The sequence below is a fragment of the Ixodes scapularis genome, unplaced genomic scaffold (assembly GCF_016920785.2).
Source record: "Ixodes scapularis isolate PalLabHiFi unplaced genomic scaffold, ASM1692078v2 PGA_scaffold1__304_contigs__length_218370807, whole genome shotgun sequence".
Taxonomy (NCBI): Eukaryota; Metazoa; Arthropoda; class Arachnida; order Ixodida; family Ixodidae; genus Ixodes; species Ixodes scapularis.
The window spans coordinates 81,722,537-81,742,683 of record NW_024609846.1 but is presented as its reverse complement, the minus strand read 5'-3'; the positions used below and the strand labels follow the sequence as shown (position 1 = coordinate 81,742,683).

Sequence of the window (20,147 nt, the reverse complement as noted above, 5' to 3'; positions counted from 1 at the left end):
AAGTGTAGTTCACCCTGCTAGAGTAGAGCGAGCCGTGTCGCGCCTCCTGGTGGTCGGCGTGCGCCCAGTCGAAGGGCTCCATCTGCGAGGTCAGGTTGCTCTTATCGGATGCGAACAAGTCCTCCAGCGCCGCCTGACGCGTCAGCGATGCCAGGACTGTGCCATCCTCGGCGATGTTGCTGAACGGCCGTTGAAGCATGCCCGAGACCACGGGGGATCCTTCGCGAGACTGCTTCAGCGAACGCTTGGCCAGCCTGCGAGAGGTGCCCGTTGGGAATGTTCGCCTTAGCTGTTGATCATTTCTGATTATTTTTCTGGAATGCCTGTCAATAGCACAATGACCCACAAGACTGTCCGCCAATGTAAAACGACACCAAGCAAAACTTTGGGACTATGGTACTTCGTGAACTATACGAGCGGCTCATATATTTCGATGCCATTTAGGGTTAAGCAAAAATCTTATTATAATGAAGGCAATTATCAGCAAAAAAGCGAACGCCGAGAAAATGATCGCCACACTGAGGTACCAGCGACGCTGAAAGCAACGTTAAAAAGAATACTGTCACAAACTCCCACATAGTCCAGAGACTTGCTCTTTTTGCACTCCGTGTGCACAGAGCGGTGATCGCATTGTGCTCTACATCCCCAGGGGATTAACACTGGGCGACTTCTATTACAGGCGCGGGCGGCAGACGTGAGCACAGGTGTTGCTCGGTGCCACACCGGGAAATTTGATAGGTTAGCTTCTCGGGGTCAATAGCTAGCATGACAAAAAGGAGTTAAAGGTTATGATATCACTGGTCAGGCCCTTTTTACGCGAAAGAACGCATCTCATGTAAGTTGTCTATCAATAGCTGAGACGCGGAGACGTCGATATTCGTTCTTAGACTGGGTTCAGCCTTGGCTCATGTGCAAGACTGATTAAATAAAGCAAATATATGACGGCCAAAAAAAAAAAAATACGGAACACAGGTAGCACAGAAGGGCGTCCAGGTAACCGCTTTCCCCGCGCGCACGCGCACATTCCTTCACTTACAACTACTCGCAACAAGCTAAAACAGCTCACACATTCCCGACGCATCGAGGTATCTAGTTTAGAGTCGAGAACCAGCTGGATCCTAAGGATTATCCAGTCTGTCACAGAACGGCTTCTCGGGTTTTTCTTGATCCTCTGGAGCGTGTATGTCACAGTCCTCCGCTGATGGAACAGTCTAACTTCGGCCAAAAGGTTAGGTATGGGTTCAACGCACGTGACTTTATACAACTAAATCCGAATGAGCGTCACCACCTCTTTTCCGGCTCCAAGACTTACACATGATTAAAAAAAAAAGTTGAGCTGCAGAAACCACTATTGTTGGTTGCCTATGAATTGCGATAGCCTTCGTCATGAGACTCACGACGCAGCTAACTGTGAATACGACGACGCAAATTTTGATTGAAAACTTCATCTTATGAATGGTTTACAACGCAATCATTGACGTCAGCGCGACTACAGCGCGCCAATTCGAAATTGAGTGATTGCTTCGTCTCTGTGTAATCGTTTCAATCATCTGTCTTTTTGTAACCGTTTAATGTCCAAGCTGTTTTCCCACCATCATTGCAGCTTCTTGTGTGTCTTGCCCTGTCTCTCTGTGATCGTTTAGTGTTCAAGCTGTTTTACCACCATCATTGATCGTGTATACAAACTAGATCAACTCAAACTGGTAATTGCTTCGTAGCTTGGGCGCAAATGTGAATGCGTGCATTCTGTCACTACACGTTGCGCCGCGTGGGTTTATCTGCTTGCAACGCAGCCATGAGCGGTTCCTTCGTAGCTTGGGCGCAAATGCTAATGTGTGCGTACTGCCGCCTCGTGTATAGCGCGGTGCGGGTTTAACTGCTTGCTAGGGTTACGTCGAGGACAACATCTAGGACAACCTCTAGTACGACCTCTAGGGCGATCTCAATGACCTCTAGGATGATCATAATGACGACCTGTAGGACAACGTCGAGGACGACATTCTATAGGACGGAGTCAAAGACGACATCTAGAACGACCTCTGGGACGCCCTCCAGGGGTGCTATGTTGCGCTTTTTGGACTCCCAGGAGACTAGGGAGAGGGAAGTGACGTCAACGACACAGCAAACGCAGATTGGGTGTTGATTTCGTTTTCTTCTGTCAACATCCAATCTGCGTTTGCTGTGTTGTTGACGTCACTTCCCTCTTCCAAGTCTCCTGGGAGTCCAAAAAGCGCAACATAGCCCCCCAGGGCGATCTCAACGACGACATCTAGGACGACCTCAAGAATGACGTCTAGGACGACGTCCTAGAGGAAAATGGCGAAGACGTCGTCTAGGATGACCTCTAGAAAGACGTCGAAGAGGACTTCAAGGACTTCAGGTCATTTGAAGAGGGTGCGAATGTGAAGGCGTGCGTACTGCCTCTCCGCATATACTCGGCGCCTGCGTATGCGCGGCGCATTCAAGGCCAGATACCGTATTGCGAAGATTGGGTGAAGTAGCTAAAGAATACTATCGGATTAAAACAGCAGCAACAAATAAAATAAATGTGGCTAAGAGGACACGTATAGTCAACTGCAAGCATGGTGCCTCACCGGTACCCCATGCGTGCGAGCATCTGCAGCCTGCACGTGAAAGTTGAAACTAGCTTTGGCAAGCTTGCAATGGCTTTGGCAATTGCAAGCTAGCCAATAGACGATTGCAAGCAGATGCCCTGCTTGCAATCGTCTATAGGCGGGCTTTTTAATACTTCGGAATATTAATTTTGTTGTCAAGTACTTAGAAGAACCTCTACCTTTAAAGAAAAAAACGATCCCGTCCTTTTGAATTTGCTATTTGATTGTGGCTTCTTGACTCACTCTCTCAATTGCTTCTCTGGTATGTACCTTCCTTTATATTAGTTTACGCGCTTCGCTACGCACCTCTTGAGCGGATCCGGATACATCCTCATCCAGCGATGCCTGACCAGCTGTCCCATGGTCCCCCTAAGGTGCACCACGGGCTCGAGCAGAGTCCGGATGACGTTCCTAAGCTCCGGCGTGGCCACGAGCTGCCTCGGGAAGCGGACGGTGCGGGTCATCTGCTGCCGGACCTGCCGAGCCAGGTTCTCCACGTCGAAGGGCAGGGCCCCGGTAACCAGCACGAAGAGCACGGCGCCAAGGCTCCACATGTCCGCGCTCTTGGGCAGGTACCGGACTCCCTTGAGCACCTCCGGCGCCGCGTACGCCTCGCTGCCGCAGTACGTCTGGCTCATCAGCTGCCGCCCCTTGTGCTCCGGATCGTCTGCGCTCGTCAACCGATTTCCGCGGGTGTTTGGACGTAAAGGACTCTCCACAGGTCTTTGAAAGCGTGGAAAGTATTTTAATGGGAACCCCCTAATCCAAGATGTTTACCCGCCCGTCCGATAAAATAAGTAAAACAATTGACGCCACGCGACGCCATGGTGTCGCGTGACATCACGACCTGACATTGTAACATAACGTCACGTGGCGCCACAACGTCAATTTCCCCCCTAAATTTAGCGGAGAAAGTTTGCATCAATTTATTCGTCAAACTTAGCGATAAAGTAATAAACATGTTATGCTCTTCACTCTGCAAAACGACTGTTTAATGCCCCACACATTATATGACTGTTTTAATGTCCCACACACTAAACGACTGTTTGATGTCTCACACAAGCGTTATTGGCTTAAATGGGAACTGTGTTGTAAAATGTAAAAACGAAAGGCAATAAATTGTATTGCATTCTAAACAAATATAAACGACCGCTCCTTCGGTATTGCATTCAATGCATCATACAGTGTTAGCCAATAGGGTATATTTGGGGCTAGAATGAACCCGATTTCCACTAGTATCTGCAAACATTTACACGCTACGCAAAAATAAACAATCCGTGTATTCGTCGGGTCAGCAGTGTGACGACTCCGAAACCCGGCGTCCCGCTTCGCAGTATTGTTTCCGAGAACGGGTGCTCGCAGAAGAGCTTAGCCACTTTCCTGCCAAAAGAAAACCTGTCGACCCTGACACTATCCCAGCCTTTTCATTTAAGTAGCTCCACTGAACTGATAACTCATCTTCAGACACTGCATGGCTCTCCATGCATGGCACTACGGCAGTGCAGCGCGCTGTTTTAGTGGGTAGACAAAAAGCTAGCTGCCTTTGTCTCTACTCACTATTCGAACGCGAACGCCGTACACCAGGTGCCGGCTTTCGGTGTCCGAACGCGTTCGAAAAGAGAGTAGAGCCGTCTACCCAGCAATCATTCCAACCAGAGCTCGGTATTCCGCCTTCCCCGCGCGCTCTTGTCGCCTCCTCTCTCACTCTCTCTATCCCTCTCTTCCTCTCTGTTTCTACCCGCGTACATGAAGCATTCATTCGGAACAAGCTTCATGGGCGTCGGTAATTCAACACGAGGTATATTTATTTTGCATCGAGTTGGATGTAGAAGTGATTCATGCCGGTGCCCCACCCTCTAAGGAAAAAAATGGAAGAAAAAAGTAGCAAAGGCTCATTTTCCTCCCTTCTACTCAGGCGCCTCCAAGCGGACACGAGAAGAAGGGAGGAACGAGACGTTTTTCTCCTTCTCAAGGCATCTTCTTTCGGTTTCGCTTTTCGCGCTTACGTCGCACATGCTGTTTAATAAAAGCTGTTCAGTTGACTGAGCTTCAGCGGCAGCAAAGGCCGCCTGTAATTCCGTCTTCTAGTCCAAACGTGCAGAGCATTTCGGTTGCACTGACGTTTTTACCACTAATATTATCAAACGAGCAAACGAAGCCGTTAGAAACGGTTGCGTATTTTCGGCACCGATTTGTTATCCAGGGCGTGGCGAATGACGTCACACACGTCAAGATAACTGCTTTTATTTTGACGTCTTAGTTATTTTGACGTTTACAACGTTTTCTTTGGATGCCACTGACTGCGTTTTGAAATGTCGGTCGTTTGGCGTGTGTGTGGGTGGGTGCTCGGCGGCTCGGCGGTGTCTGCTCTGGTGCGTTTTGTCGACGTTGCCGCCTGTACTCGTCGCGTTCTCAGGAACATCAAAACAAGCGTTCTCCATTTTCAAACTTCGCCCGGTGCCGTCCGTCACTCCTGTTGCAAATGAGGATTACGTGTACCGGAGGCGACAGAGCCCAGCCGCAGTAATTTTGTACGCATTTTTCTGGAGCCGTACTTGGGCGCAATACGACGGATTATCACCCTTGCAAAGAATAGCTGCGAAGGCCGTGCACGTGGCGAGCGAGTAGCCTAGACTGGCATGACTTCACCCGTTGGAGGAGCGCTCGTGCCACGCGATCCAAAGCAACTAGCTCGCGCTCTTAGCACTGTCGTCGACAGCATTTTTTTTTTTTCAGTGTTAGTCGTAAAAAAGAAATGTCGTAAATATCGCCAAATGCCCTAACAAAACAATGTTCGAAAAAAAGAAAAGTAAGCCTCCATTGCGGATAGAACCAACGACCGCTTGCGCATGAGGCAAACATTTTAACCGCTAAGCCACGCTACAGTTTTTTTTTTCTTTATTGCATGGTAGTTACAGCAACATTCATGTCATTCTAACAGCGCTGTACAGCTCTTTTGTGCACCGTATTAAAAATCACTCATTTCGAGGAGTGATTTGAAAATACTAGTCCACTCCGGTTCAGGTTCACAGTTCAAATACACAGTCTGTACTTGTTTTACAAGGTTGAAGAAGTATATCCGCACTTCTTTTGCGTCGAGGTCAGCATGTCGAACAGCCATACGTGATCTTCCAAATGCTGCACAAAGCTAACAACATAATCATGTCATAAGGAACTTCAATATCATTATTCACACTAAGAAAACGCATCCCTGTTGGGGTTACAGGTAGTTCTTTCTTTAAAGTGCGTTGGAGGACTACCCAGAAAAATACCGCGTCCCAAGAAAAAATAAACACATGTTCAATAGTCTCAGGTTTTTTACATAGAAGGCAATTTACCGACCATGGCACATAAATCCCTCTTTCTTTAAGCCAAACCTTAACTGGCAAGGTACTCGTATGTAATTTATAAAAGAAAGTCTTAAGGGGGATTCAACCGCTCGTCACTCAATGGGCAAATTTCGCTACACAAACCCAAGTTTCGGGAATGCACGATAGTATTCATTCTTTTGGAGGCTACTTATGATAACGTAATGAAGCTTGTACGGTCCTTAGATTTTTCATTTAAAGCGCTGAAGATTTTTAATAAAATCCAGAAATATGACCGTTTTGACTGTTTTTAGCGCGTTTGGAGGCATTTTTGAAAATACAATTATTTAGAAGACAAACGTGACAAAACGCTCGGCCGTATATGTACTAGGGACGCCTCTAATCTTAATTTTAAGACCATGAGGAGAAAGCAAAATATTGTTGTATTTGCGTGTTTGTGTAAATAAAATCACCTTGTTAATTTTATTTCCAATTTGTTAAACGAGATGGCGACACTAGTACTAAATGCATCAAACCGGAGATTTTCTTGTTGTTGCTGTTGTTGTTTTTCTCTCGAGCTCGAATTCGACCGCGATGTCTCGTTGCTCGTGGATCGGTACCACGTGTAGCGAAAGCTCACGCTGTAAAGCTCACTGATCGTGGATTCAATCCACCGCCTCTGCCCGTTTCAGTCTGGATTAGTCTGGATGAGCATCGTACCGGCGTGCTGTCATGTATCACTATTGCGTGATGCACGTTAAAGTCGTCAGACAATCAGCGGTATACTGCACTGTCTTTCATCTTCAACGAAGACACCAGATGCCCTCAGAGCTGACTAACTTCCCGCTGTATAAACATGGAAACAACAGAATTACAATTATGGCTCCGTTGGTCGGCACGTTTTGAACGTTGCAAAAAAGTGTAACCATCAGCAGGCTCCTAGCGAAAGGCTTGATAAGGCTCTGAAGGCGATACTTTTGTAGATTCTATTTTTTTGTGTGTCCTATGTTAGCGCGCGTGGTCAAACGCTTGCATATGCTACAAGCGTGGCTCGTAAGCACACTAACATCGTGCAGGGTTGAACAGAGATATCTTAATATGTAGGGTGCCTCAATGTCCTTCTGCTTATAGGGTAATGCCACCCTTCGTAGTACCCGATGCCGACAGCAGGGGCTCAAGGGTAAAATACAAATAAATAAAAAAGAAAAAAAAAAAGTCGCCATAGCACAGTCAGCACCACAAACGCGTGCCGGGACACGCTCTTTCACGCGCTTCTGAACAAAAAAAGAAAAATAAAAGTTTGGGACAAAATGGCCAGATATGTCTCCACCCTAAGCAAAGAGCACATGAAGGCACCCTACTAATATGTATTTGGAAATTTAAAAAAAAAAATAGTTGAATGAGTTGTAAAGAAGGCTAAAATACTTATTCCGAACAACATTTATTTTATGAAACATTATTTCAGATATTTTCATTCTCTGTAGGACTTGTTTGGTGGCTAGTGGATATATATATAAAAAAAAGAAGCATCGTTTCTATTATTTTGAACAATTACAATATATTTTCTGAACCAACAAACAGGTGCTTACTCTGAGATGGAAATTGAATTTTGACGTTAGCGTTTGGCGCCCGAAAATATATATATATATATATATATATATATATATATATTTTTAATTTAACACTTTTCGTTTTGCGGCCGATTACTAAGAAAACCAAACGGGCCACCAAGAAGTAGAAAATACGTTTCTAGCTAAGGTGAGGCGTACGTTTCTTTTTTTTTCACCTTTCTAATTTTAGGCAAAATCAAATAAACCTCTAAATAACTTAAGTGTCTTCATAAATAACCTCGGGAATTCACTATTCTATTGTCCGTTATGAACACTTCTTTCAACAGTGATCTTAGTATGTGACGGTGGAATGAAGCGGTGCTTGCTACCTTACCTGTCTGGAAACAAATTGGGGTGTGTGTACGTTAATACAGCTTAGAACATAGTTGCCTCAACGGGCGACAGGTCTCCCAGCTGTAGGTGAGCAATTTAGCCAGTGCTGTACAGCCGGTACCCTGGAGTCTTTAACGTGCATCACGCAGAAGTTATACACGACCGCACGCCGGTACGGTGCTCATCCAGATCGAAACGGGCAGGGGTGGGGATTGAACCCAGGATCCCCATGTTATACAGCGCGAGCTTTCGCTCCACGTGCTCCGAGCTGGTGTGCTCTAGCCCACTCATACCCCTGTCAGACGGGCTAGTTTAGTGTCACTACAAGCGAGTGCACTTCGCCCTTAGTGTAATTTCCGTAGTGTGCCACACGGCTCCTTCCTGAGGAACGCACTTCGCTTGGAGTGAGTTTGACGAACTCACTTCGCTCGATCGAGCGCGTGGAACCAGTAGGAGTGTTTCAACAGTAAAACATAACAACACAGAAATCAAAAGCGTTGCGTAAGTATTATTTTACAAATAAAAAGAAATTCGTGAAAAAGACGACATGTAGAAGAATGGCATTCCAAAAAAAGTACTGGGGTAAACTTGGAGTTTAGGCTTACCTGAATCAAGATTAGCGCAGCGGTGAATTGATAAAAGACGACGACAAAGTCAGTCATTTATGGCTGTCTTGGTTAGCAGAGAATGATAGAGTCTACTTTTGTTTCAGCGTGTAATTATTCGAGACAACGCGATAATTATGATCTGATTAGGCAGTGTCAGGGCCTCCTCCGCAGTCTTCTGTGGAACGAAGCTGAACGCCAAAGTTGGATATGCTTCGTCTTTATATTGGCTTCCGACGATCGATCAGAATCATCCAATTGGCGTAAAAATCGTTCATTAATGCAACGTTGTTTTAGAGCACAGCTTCTAGGCACCCCTTTCTGAGTTAAGCGGCGTCGACGTAACCACGCGTTGCATTAAGGGCTGTTTCCAAAAATGACGTCACACGTGACGTCACGTGTGTTGTCACGTGTGACGTCACGAGGGTAAAATTTTCCCGCTAAATTTTGGAGTAAAAGTTTTTGCTAAGTTTGGCGGAAACTTTTTCCGCTAAATTTAGAGTAAAAATTTTACCCGTTTGACGTCACATTTAAAATTTCAGATGACGTGTCATGTGACGTCACACGTCAATTCAGCGGGAAAATTTTCCGGCTAAATGTAGCGGGAAATTTAGCGAATTTTTTACGCTAAGTGGGATGGGAATAGGAGAAAAGGATAGGACGGTACGGAGGGGGAGCGGCTGCATACCCTCCACTTCGTACACTTCCTCCCTCCTCTCAAGAGCTGCGCTCCACTTTGGCATTACAGAGAATTGTAAAAGTCTAATTTTTTTAACGTGTGTTTATTAAAGGGTATCGGTGGCCGAGTGGGCTAGCGCCCACCAGATCGGAGTACCTCGAGAGAAAGCTCGCGCTGGAGAACCCAGTGATCCTGAGCTCAATCCCCAACCCTGTCCGAAGAACACACTTCCAATGAAGTGAGTTCGGGGAGCACACTACGCTTGTTTCGGTAGACCGAGTGAGTAATCTCGATAGCAGTGTTCAAGGAGTAGAAATAATAGAAGAAATTATCGCTGCGTAAAATTAGTATTATTTTTATAGGAGTAATTTTAGATGTGCACTTGTTTTCTGTTGGCAGGAAAGTAGTACATTGTAGAAAAACAAGCGGCTAATGTAGTTTCCAGCCTTGGCCCCTGCGCGACGGCCAGCGACGGCCAGGGGTGCTATGTTGCGCTTTTTGCACTCCCAGGAGACTTGGAAGAGGGAAGTGACGTCAACGACACAGCAAATGCAGATTAAATGTTGACAGAAGAAAACGAAATCAACACCCAATCTGCGTTTGCTGAGTCGTTGACGTCACTTCCCTCTCCCTAGTCTCCTGGGAGTGCAAAAAGCGCAACATAGCCCCCCAGGAGGCACCTGCGAGACTCCACCAGGAATCTGAAGATGGCAGGAGAGACGCGAAATGCTTGCTTGAAATGGAACTAGCCCAAATGGGGCAAGGTGTCTTCGAACCACCGTTCGTTCCTCTGGAAAGTCCACCGTTCTCGACTGATCACTGGTAGGTTATCGGTCATGAGAGCGGCTATGGTGGAGGCATTGGCCTGCAGCTGCTGATCGATGTCACTTGAAATTCTTGCCTGTGCGTCGGCATCCAGGTCCAGCCGCCTCTCATCTGAATGGCGTTGGGCTCTCACGGAGAAAAGTACCCCAATCGCGCGCTTCCACTGTCCAACATCGCGGATATCGCCCTCCAGCTCGTCCTCCACACACTCCATGATGTTTCGTTGTGGCGAGTGGCCACCGTGCGAGTGGCCAAGTGGGCTCGCGCACACGAGCTCGGAGCACGCGGAGCGAAAGCTCGCGCTGCAGAACCCTGGAATCCTGGGTTCAATCCCTACTTCTGCTCGTTTCGATCTATACTCCGTTTCACCTTATGTTGTACCGCAGACAAGGCTAGAAGCGCGAGCTCATAGCGTTGGGAGCTACTCTTAACGCACGAGAGCTTGTGCCGCCGAGATGTGCCCTGAGCAAGGAGCTCGCGCTTGTAGCTTTTCCTGCGGTACATTATAAAGTGAAACAGAGTATAGATGAGCATTGTACCGGCGTGCGGACGTGTACCACTGGCTTGTAATGGCTGATCGTAATGATCAAGTTGGATTTAAATTTGGATTAAAGCTCGTGACTTAGCGCAACAATGTGTGGTAACGTGTTTCTAATAAGACGACGAAATTATTTATGAAAGAATGCGTATGGACTGTAATATGTTGCGTGCCCATTACTTACCCATCGCCATTGCCATCATTTTGGAGTGACACTAAGTTTTCCCGTGTAGCACCAACACACTTGGAGTGTGTTTCAGCGGGTTGAAGTGCACTCGCTTGTAGTGACACTAAACTAGCCCGTTTGACAGGGGTATCAGCCATCGATCCTTTTTTTTTTCTTTATTGCACTTGGCCACCGATCCCTCTTTATCTGTCTGGACTAAAGCCCTTCGATCGTCTTCGATGTGTTTGCGCTTGTCTTGCAAGTGGCGTCAAAAGCGTCAGTGCACGAGGCCCGTGTCTCGAGCGGCCCTTGGAAGGAGTTGTCGGCGCAGTACTGAAATGAGCGGCCCTTGGGGGGATTGGTGGCCGAGTGGGCTATACTTATGGTGAATTCCGCTCGCAGATCTCGAGCGCTCCAAAAGCGCTCCATTTGGAGCGCGCATATTCCGCTCGCAGATCTGGCTCAAGTTGGTCATCTTCCGCTCGTAGATCTCTGGCAGCGCCCGCTCCACGGAGCGCCCCAAACTCCGCCGAACTTGCTCTGCGGGATTTCACAGATCTCTTCGGAAATTGACAGAGCGGCCCACGTGATTTCCGTCTAAATCGGCGGTGCGCATGCGCGGCGAGGTTGGAGAGATCGGCGGGCCGGTCGGGCCACGCCGCACGGTCGGGTCGTGGAGTTGGATCTGTTCGGGTGCGTCGGTTGTTTACTCTGGATTGTGACGGCTCGAACGCTTCTACCTCGCGTAGATCAGGGATAAAAAGCCGGGAATGTGGAGCGTGGCAAATCGTAAGCGCTGACATCTGTGATCACCGAGGAAGAACGACAGAAAAGCCGGAGGCAGACGCAAGGTTAGGCCTATTCATTCTGCAGCCAGTGATTGTTTACCCTTTTACACTGCATTCCATCGGCGTTTTCCCGTGAAATAAAGCAAGAAGTAGTTAGGCAACGACCGCGCAAGTGATGGTTTGCTACCTCTGTGTTTATTAAAGTCGTACTAGCAATCTGAACTCTACCGCTGGCAATCGCTGTCCGTGCCCCGCCGCTTCGAGGCGGCCGAGAGGTATGTGACGGTGCCGAACGCGGACGTCTTCGCTATTTGTGACATGGGCGCCGTGGTACGTATAATTCCGCCCGGCCTGTGTCGCGTGTTACTTCTGCAGCTAAGCAGTGACAGTCGTCACTGCTCGTCGGAAAGATCAGCCGGCTGAGGCGTTGGTGGGTTGGTCAAGTTCGAGCAGCGGCCATTTTGAACGGCGGAAGGAGAAGGGGTGGGAGGGGTGTGGGGGAGGTCGCTCCAAAAATGCAAGTTTATCTTCCCCTCGTCGATACGGAGCGGGTCCCACGGAGCGGAATTTTGCCTCCCTCGCGGATTTTGGAAAGCGCTCCAGATCTACGAGTGGAATTCACCATTAGTTTCAGCTTCGGTCCAGACGCAGCCAAAGCTACAAGCGCGAGCTCCGGGCTTTCGGCATCCCTGCCAAGCACGCGCGCTCGTGCAGTGCAAGCACTGTTCTGGGTCACATGCTCGCGCTTGTAGCACCGGCTGCGTCTGGACCGAAGCTGAAACGAAGTATAGCGCACACCAGCTCGAAGCACGTGGAGCGAAAGCTCGCGCTGCAGAACCCAGGGATCCTGGGCTCAATCCCCACCCCTGCCCGTTTCGATTTGGGTGAGCATCGTTCCGGCGTGCGGTCGTGTATCACTACTGCGTGGTGCACGTTAAAGACCCCAGGCTAGCGGTTGTACTGCACTGGCTAAATTGCTCGTATACAGCTGGGAGACTGGTCGCCCGTTGAGGCAGACTAAGTTCTAGGCTGTATAAACATCAACACAACCCAATTTTTTATTTTTTTTTGAGCGGCCCTTGGAAGCGAATGGCAGCGGAGCACTCGCTCCTCGCACGTGTCTTGCGCGTTTCCACAACAATGGTTGGCGGTCCTTGTAAGCGTGAATTTTATCAAATGAATTTAGTCTGCACTTGCCGGCAGCGCCTTCAACTTATGGAATTTACGAAGATAACTCGAGTGCAAGATGGTTTTGTGCATTTGAGTGGTTCTTTTTCGCTGACCGGCAGACAGACGGAAAGTGTCCTCTCTTGCTATACCCGTTGCCAATGTTGTCAGCTGATGTGCACTTGGCGCGCGATTGTGGACGAGTAGTCTATAGTTCCGCGCCACTTGCTTGGACAGAGAACTCCTTGGTACAGTTCACGGATGGGAAACGGTTGCTTCTTGTTGCTTTGGACTCGACGCGCAGAAGTGGACCTCTTCGACGAACTCCACACCTCTGGACATGCAGACGTGTGGACCTCGCCGCACAAAAGTGTGGACCTCGCCACTAAATGAACTATATGCTCAGGGTCGGCACTCTGTTCCCCAATATTGCTGCGGGCGCCGCCATCTTGGTGCTTGTACAGAGCAGACGCAACTGTCAATCGTCAAGATTCAAAAGTGTGACTTCCTCGGCATTTGATTTGATGTTAGGAGTCTCGTGTAATATTGCTTTGCTCTGTCGCGAAGCATTCAAACATTTCTGGAGGACGTAAAAGCGTTTCCTGTGATTTCAGATAAATTTTTAGATAACTGGCAGCCATGATTTTCAGCCACAATATGGACAAGTGTCGTTACCCTGAAGCGTAGCTTATTTAGTGGCATTAGGGAAGATCATGGCGGAACAGCGCAGCACTGAGCTAGATTTCAGACTCCATGTTCTTCTATATATAGTGCCACTAAATAAGCTACGCTTCAGAGTAACGACACTTCTTTATATTGTGGGTTAAAATCATGGTTGATAGTTATCTGAAGATTCATCTGAAATCCCAGGAAACGCTTTTCCGTCCTCCATAAATGTTTGAACAGTTCGCGACAGAGCAAACCAATATTATACGAGCTTCCTGACACCGAATCTAATGCTGAGGAAGTCGCACTTTTGAATCATGACGATCGGCAGTTGCCGCTGCGCTGCACACGCATCAAAATGTCGGCGCTTACAACAATGTTGAAGAACAGAGTGCCGATACTCTTAAGCGCAGCTCATTTAGTGGCTCTAGCTCTTCCCAGAAATGGCGCGCGGCACGTGTCTCGAGCATTTACACAAAAATGATTGGCGCCACTTTTCCCAGGATAGATGGGCTTTGCTCCACACAACCTGGGAGCGGATTTGCAAACCAGTATTCAGACGATGAGCAGGCCGATGTAGGACATAGGAAGTGCAAAACTGTCACTTTATTTCTTTCTTTTTTTTCTAGCTTTAAATTAAGCTCCGAAATATTTTTTTTTTTTTTTTTTGCAAATTGCCTATGGTGTTAAATGTGCTGGTTCAAAAGGCCGCACCGCCGCACCCTGTACTTTCGATAATTTGAAACGTGGTCGGAACTTCGAATCCAGTCGGAAATCAGAGCTTATTTTGCATTATGTAAGCCACTATAATCTACGTCTATGCTGGCTCGTATCTCGCGCCGCCCGTTGGCCGCTTCCGGCAACGGCGGACGCAGGGCTACAGTGTAGCAGGGCGAAGAAGATCTAGCTCGAGATCGGCGGCGAACATGTCCGTGTCTCGAGCCCACCTCGAGCGCCCGACCTGCATGCGCATCTGCGAACATGCAACTCGTTTGTTCCGGAAAATTTCTGCGCCATCTATGAGGAAAAGCGTACAAATAAATAGCGGTTGAATCCCCCTTAACAGCCGCGGGAACACACATCCTTTTTACACGTCTAAGCGCATCGTGGCCACGTTGGGACACACCTCGATACGAGGGCATGGGAAAACACTCACAACTAAATCGCGATAGAGCGCTTTTTTATGACATTAAAAAGGGTAATTCAAAGAAAAACGTGCTGTCAAAAAGTTTCGGAAATCAAGTTTTGACAATCCGTTTTATACGAGACTTTCGGACGGCACCTAGCGCGGAGTATACCGACGGTGGAGTACCGTCGGACGGCACTTGAACGCTCTGCAAAAGTGCCTTCGGACGGTACTGTAGTCACTACGAATCTTTCTTTGCAACAGGAGTGACCGACGGCACCGGGTGAACGAAATTGGAAAACACTGTTTCTGGATACGCGACGAGCACAGGCGGCACGTCGACACACACCAGCGAGTACACCGCCGAGCCGCCGAGCACCCGACCACGCGCACACACTCGCCGACCGACCGACGTTTCAAAATGCAGTCGGCGGCATCCAAAATAAAACGTGTTTGCATAAAAAAACACCGAATAGAATCTGGAAGTCCGTAACGTCAGTGGCCGCGCCCCCTGAACTTCAAATCGGTGCCGAAAATACGCCCCCATCTCCGTATTGCGGAACCCACGCGGAACCATGCGGGCCTCGCGGAACGATGTGTCCACAGTGGATGTGTCGACGTTGACGACGTTATGGAAATCACGGAAACTGCGCTAAAGACAGAGACTGGAGAAACAAGAGGGTGTTCTTAAATCATGAACGTAAACCAGCTCGCCTGCGCCCTATCACTCATTTCAGTCCAAGACAGGCAGGTTTTGCTGCCGGGTGCCTGGGTGCCTTTCGTGCTGAGTTCGGTTCTGTATTCCGATGCCGGGTGCCAGCCGGCAGTCAACGTGGTTCTGTATTTCTGCGTGTCAGCAACATAGCAGCAACATTTCGACGGCAATGTTGTGCATTGTGAACGGAAAATTGGAATTATCACCGATGTGACCCTGTGTTCGCATATCAGTGGTGCAACAACAAGATGAGCTGTTGGGTATTGATGGCGCTGGTCGGGCCGTGATCGGAGGGGGCGGGGTGTCGCAGGTTGTCTTCCGCTTTACATTAAAAAGTTCAAGACCACTTGAGGGATTAGGTGCAATCGATCGACGCGCGGATAGTCACCCACGGCAAACGGCCGCCAATAGAGAAGACCCCAAACAACAGGTTAGGCGAACCTAAGACCAGTTCCAGGTTCTGGGCTACTCACCAAAAATAATGAGAGTATCAACAACAAAACGGGAGCGAAAAGTCATGTACTCTCACATCAACAGTGTTCAGGAATGAACAACAAAGACCAGACAGTGAAATAAAAAGAAAGAGGTTGAACTCTTTTTACAGCACCTCAAGACAAATCACCAACAACGAAAAATGTACGGAAAGAAAAGTAATGTTGATTAAAACGACTAAGTATTTAATGTCAATTTCATACCTTCCCATCTCAAAAAAAAAAAAAATTATAGAAACTTATGATACAAATATAGGACGAAAACAGGAAGCTTTATAAGTGTGATCCCTCTCCTTCAGGGGAGAGTGTAAATATGTAAATACCAGGATATTTATAGCTATAAAAGTATAATCTCTTGTTGTAAAAAAGAATAATAATACTAATAATCAATGAAAAAATTATAAACAACGAAGGAATAAAATGATCTCTGCCCCCCCCCCCCCCCCCCCCACCAAAAAAAAAGGAAAGAAGCAAGCATAAAAATAAGAAGAAAGGCAAATAATAAATGACATGAAAACATACATGAGAATACAAAGAAACACAAATATGCATAATAAATTAAATAAATAATTAAAAGAGCATAAGGTTTTTAAATTGTTTCCAATTAATTTTCTTATATATTCTGGAACAAAAAATCTAAACAAGAACAACTTCCTCGTCGTCAAGAACATCAAAGAGAAAAGGCAAGACCAAGCGGAACAACAATTATTAACTTAATACCAAAAGGAAAAAAAAAAAGAAACACGAACAATTATAAATGTCCGCATAGTTTTTCCAAGTTCGTTCCAATGCCAAGGTTGAGCTGCCTCCCTGTTTCTCTTTTTCATTGGCTTTAAGAACTAAAGTAACTTTTGCCCAATTACGGCCCTCATTTTTTTTTAAATTTTAAGCTGGATTAGACCTGTTATATCGTCAGGTGGTGCAGGTCGAGAGAAACAGTTTATTTCCTTTATTTTTAACTCTCACTTTGAAATTGAGTAATTGAGTCATATTGGAACACTAGTCCGAACCGTAGCTCCTATCGCACACTCGCCAATGTGATTGTCGGTTGTCTCCTCCCCGAGAGCGATTGCGCTCTGGGGAAATGACTGAACAGTACGAAAATATGACGTAAACTACATATATTTACCGTTTGGAATTTTAGCATTAAGGAAAAATGCTTAATAAAATCGAAGCGATTTAACCTTTTTTCTCGCTACGCGATAATTTCTGGTTACCGTGCAACAGCGGCTTCGAGTTTCTTCTTTTGAGAGCGGCTTTTAGTTTCGCGGATTGGTTTTCCATTCCTCCGTGATGTGCGGCTGATGAAGGAATTGTGACTCGAGGAATAGCAAAGGTAAGACGTGAAGTGCGCGGAGTAGCTGGGTATCAGTTGCCTCCGTTCAACAGCGCAGTGCCGACGACGAGAAGACTGAGTAACTGCTTTCGAAACGCAAGTTTCTGTACCTGCGGGGAAAGCTCGTGGAAAGCTCGTGGAAAGCTATTCGTGGAACGCTCGTGTTACACTTTCATTTGCTGCTCCTCTCGTCCCGTACAAAAGACGTAGCGTCCTCGTTAAGCCTTATTGAGCTCGATTTGCTCGATTCGGGTCCGCCATGATGAGATGCAGGCGACAGAGAAACTTTGCTCTCCTGCTTTAGGGACGAAAGTTTCTCCCTTTATGGAAGAGCATAGGTTACAAGACCGATCCTCCCTTTAACGAGGACTATAGATACCCTTTTTTCTAGAATTTCACGCTCGCAAGCAGGCTTGCAGCGCGCGCGCGAAGAAGGTAAACCTACTTAGCATGCTATGAAATTGCACGTGCTTGCTCACACCTACACAGACTTGGCAGCGACAAGGTGCAGCTGTTTGCTATAGGCGTGACGTTAGGGTCGTGTAATAATATATAAAACGCGAGCAAAAAAAAAAATGTCGAAGCAATTGTATTTAAGAAGGGTATTCAATGACAACATTTGGACCACTGCTTTGTTGTCACTATACTCATTTTCACCTCAAGAAAAAAGGACGTTTTGCGCAATGTTCATACGCCTGGCGAAGTAGTTCTTACAAGATTTGGTTGTCGGAGGAAGAAGCGATGCTTTTGGCGTTTGAAACGTATACGTCTTGATTAGATAGCACATATCTAATCTAAAATGCACCTGCATATGTATTAATTCTCCCCATAAAATAAAAAATTAGTAATGCTCCGCGAGGAGCGGGACTTTTTTTACTACGGTTCTTGAGGTGAAAACGGGTATAGTCTGTTGCCTGCCGATGACGAGCAATCGAAGGATTGCACGAGCCGCCCTGATGTCGTTAGTGAATCCGCGTTGGCGCATTAATTTCGGTTTGATCCATGTGCTCTCTCTCTCTCTCTCTCTCTCTCGATATATATATATATATATATATATATTGTCACGAATGACTATTGGTGAGGCGATAATAACTGAAGAAACAAAACGTTTAATGGGGCGAACTTGTGCCCAAAAATAAAAAGGGAACAGAAGAAAGCAGAGCGTCGCGGGCGTCGAAGTCGGCGTGACAGCAGAGTCGAACGCTGGGGCGAAACTGACTCCGGCTTGCCACGCGGAGCCCCTTATGTACCTGCGTGAGCTCCTGGAATAATCGGCGTAGAATATTCGACGCGTAGAACATTCGGACCTTTGTTTTTGCTTCGTTTTTTTTTTTTTTTTTGGCTTCGTTATTGTTTTTTTTTTTGTTTTTTTTTTTTGCGTTCTTGTCGACTAATGCCGCGATCTGATTGGCTGTGGAGCGGTAACAGCGTGATTGAAACTGACCACGGCCTGTGTTTGTCAAGCTCTCCGTGACTCCATTCACCAAGAAGCACCTCTCGTTCCGTGATTCTTCCGACGACGGTCCTGAAGTTGATCTTCGTCCACTTACATAAGACAAGTTGAGCGTACGCCATCTTGGTATTGCCGCGCTTGCGGATTGTGCGCTCGTTCCGAGCCTCTGCCAACGCTTCAAGAATGCGCGCGTGGCGACGCGGACGCGAGGTTTCGTCAGTAGTCAATGATAGAATGAAAACGGCACGACGTCCCTTTCGGATGCCCGACCTCTATAGCATATGCGCTCGATTCCTACCGCTATGCCATCTCAGCAGCGTGACGTACGTCGGAGCAGCGAATGGGAGAAAGGTGCCGTGGACAAGTTCGCAAACGGCAAAAGCTACGGCACTGACCAGCCAAACAGAGTGTCGGATCAAGGTATGCACGTGTGCAGTCTTGGTGCGCTTAGCTCCATCGCCTTGATTCGCCCACTGCCAACGTGCAGACTCCGCGCCGCTTCCCGGGGCTCACCGCAGTAGCGGCTGAAGCCGAAGTCCGCCAGCTTGACGATGCCGTCGCGCGAGAGGAGCACGTTCTCGCACTTGATGTCTCGGTGGGCGATCTCGTGCCGGTGCAGGTAGGCCACGGCGCAGGCCAGTTGCACGAACAGCTCGTGGGCGCGGCTTTCGGGAAGCCGACCTTCGGCCTGCAAGGATGCACCGCATGCACTCGAGGAAGATCCTACGTATACTTTTCTAAGATGCCTTCGGGACACTCTAGCCTATGACAGAGCGAGAACGGCAGGTAGGAGCTTCGACGACGCTTCTGCGTTGCCTGGACCTCGAGCACGCGCGCGCACGTGCAGCCATAGCACGGTGAAGGGCATGGAACGCATGCTGAAGGCCGGGCGTTCAATAGACCCGCCGTGCCGTTCTCACTCTGTCAGGGATTGTAGCCACTGAGAGCTGTGTTCTTTCTTGGCAACTTACTATACACTCAGACTTGCCTTTCCCGTGCATCCACCTGTGTTTTGCGCAACAGATAACGATTATTTGTGTGTGTGTGTGCGTGTGCGTGTGGTTGTGTGCGTGTGTGTGTTCGTTCGGGAGAGGGGGGCGGTTGCTAAAAGAAGAAAGGAATGCTCTTGCATTTAAAAAAGAAAAAGACCGGAAGACGGACTCACCGAGACGAGGGTGAACAGGTTCCCGCCGAGGACCAGCTCCATCACGATGAAGACCCGGCTTGGTCGGTGCAGGATCTCCAGGACACGGACGATGTGCGAGTGCCGGAGGCGGCTCAGGATGCCCAGCTGGCGGGGGAGGAACTTGACGCGGAAGTTGCGAGACGTCCGCCGGGTGTACACCACCTTGCAGGCGTACGCCAGCCCGTCCCTCGTCACCACGCTGCACGCGCGCACCAGAGAATTTGCTACTCTTGGTAAAGGCGATGCACTGGCCTAAGCCCTGAAACCTTCGCATCCAGCGTTATAGGTGGTATATATTGCGGGGTGACGAACCGGTCATTATTTCTGTTCGGGTTTGCTAGCTTTGCATTTTTTTTTTTCGGTTGGCTCCCGGTTCAACGTGCATTCGAAACAGACTTGTGCCTATCTCAAATTCTCTACTCAAGGTATTGTATTTTAAATACTTTTTGAAGTATCTTGGTATCTTGCAAATACTTTTGATCGAGAGTATTTAATGCTCTATCTTAATTACACTTCTGAGTATCTTGTACTCATTATCTC

The 20,147-nt window shown here is 47.8% G+C and overlaps 1 protein-coding gene across 1 annotated transcript; it reads right to left on the bottom strand.

Moving 5' to 3' along the window:
- Positions 1-2,790: 2,790 nt before the first annotated feature.
- Positions 2,791-19,926, bottom strand: LOC121046379 (testis-specific serine/threonine-protein kinase 6-like). Its single transcript, XM_040500547.1, has 5 exons — positions 19,920-19,926; positions 19,583-19,831; positions 18,916-19,102; positions 2,922-3,248; positions 2,791-2,794 (listed from the first exon to the last, which is right to left on the bottom strand). Exons 1-5 carry the CDS (start codon positions 19,924-19,926, stop codon positions 2,791-2,793), a joined length of 774 nt encoding a protein of 257 aa, XP_040356481.1.
- Between the last annotated feature and the right edge of the window lie 221 nt (positions 19,927-20,147).

Excerpts from the sequence above, each read along its gene's own strand:
- LOC121046379 (XM_040500547.1), bottom strand. Across the intron at positions 19,103-19,582 it reads GTTCACCCTCGTCTCGGTGA|GTCGGCTTCCCGAAAGCCGC; the intron begins GTCCGTCTTCCG and ends TGCAGGCCGAAG. Across the intron at positions 3,249-18,915 it reads GGTGAGCCCCGGGAAGCGGC|CCAGACGTACTGCGGCAGCG; the intron begins GCGGAGTCTGCA and ends GCAGCTGATGAG.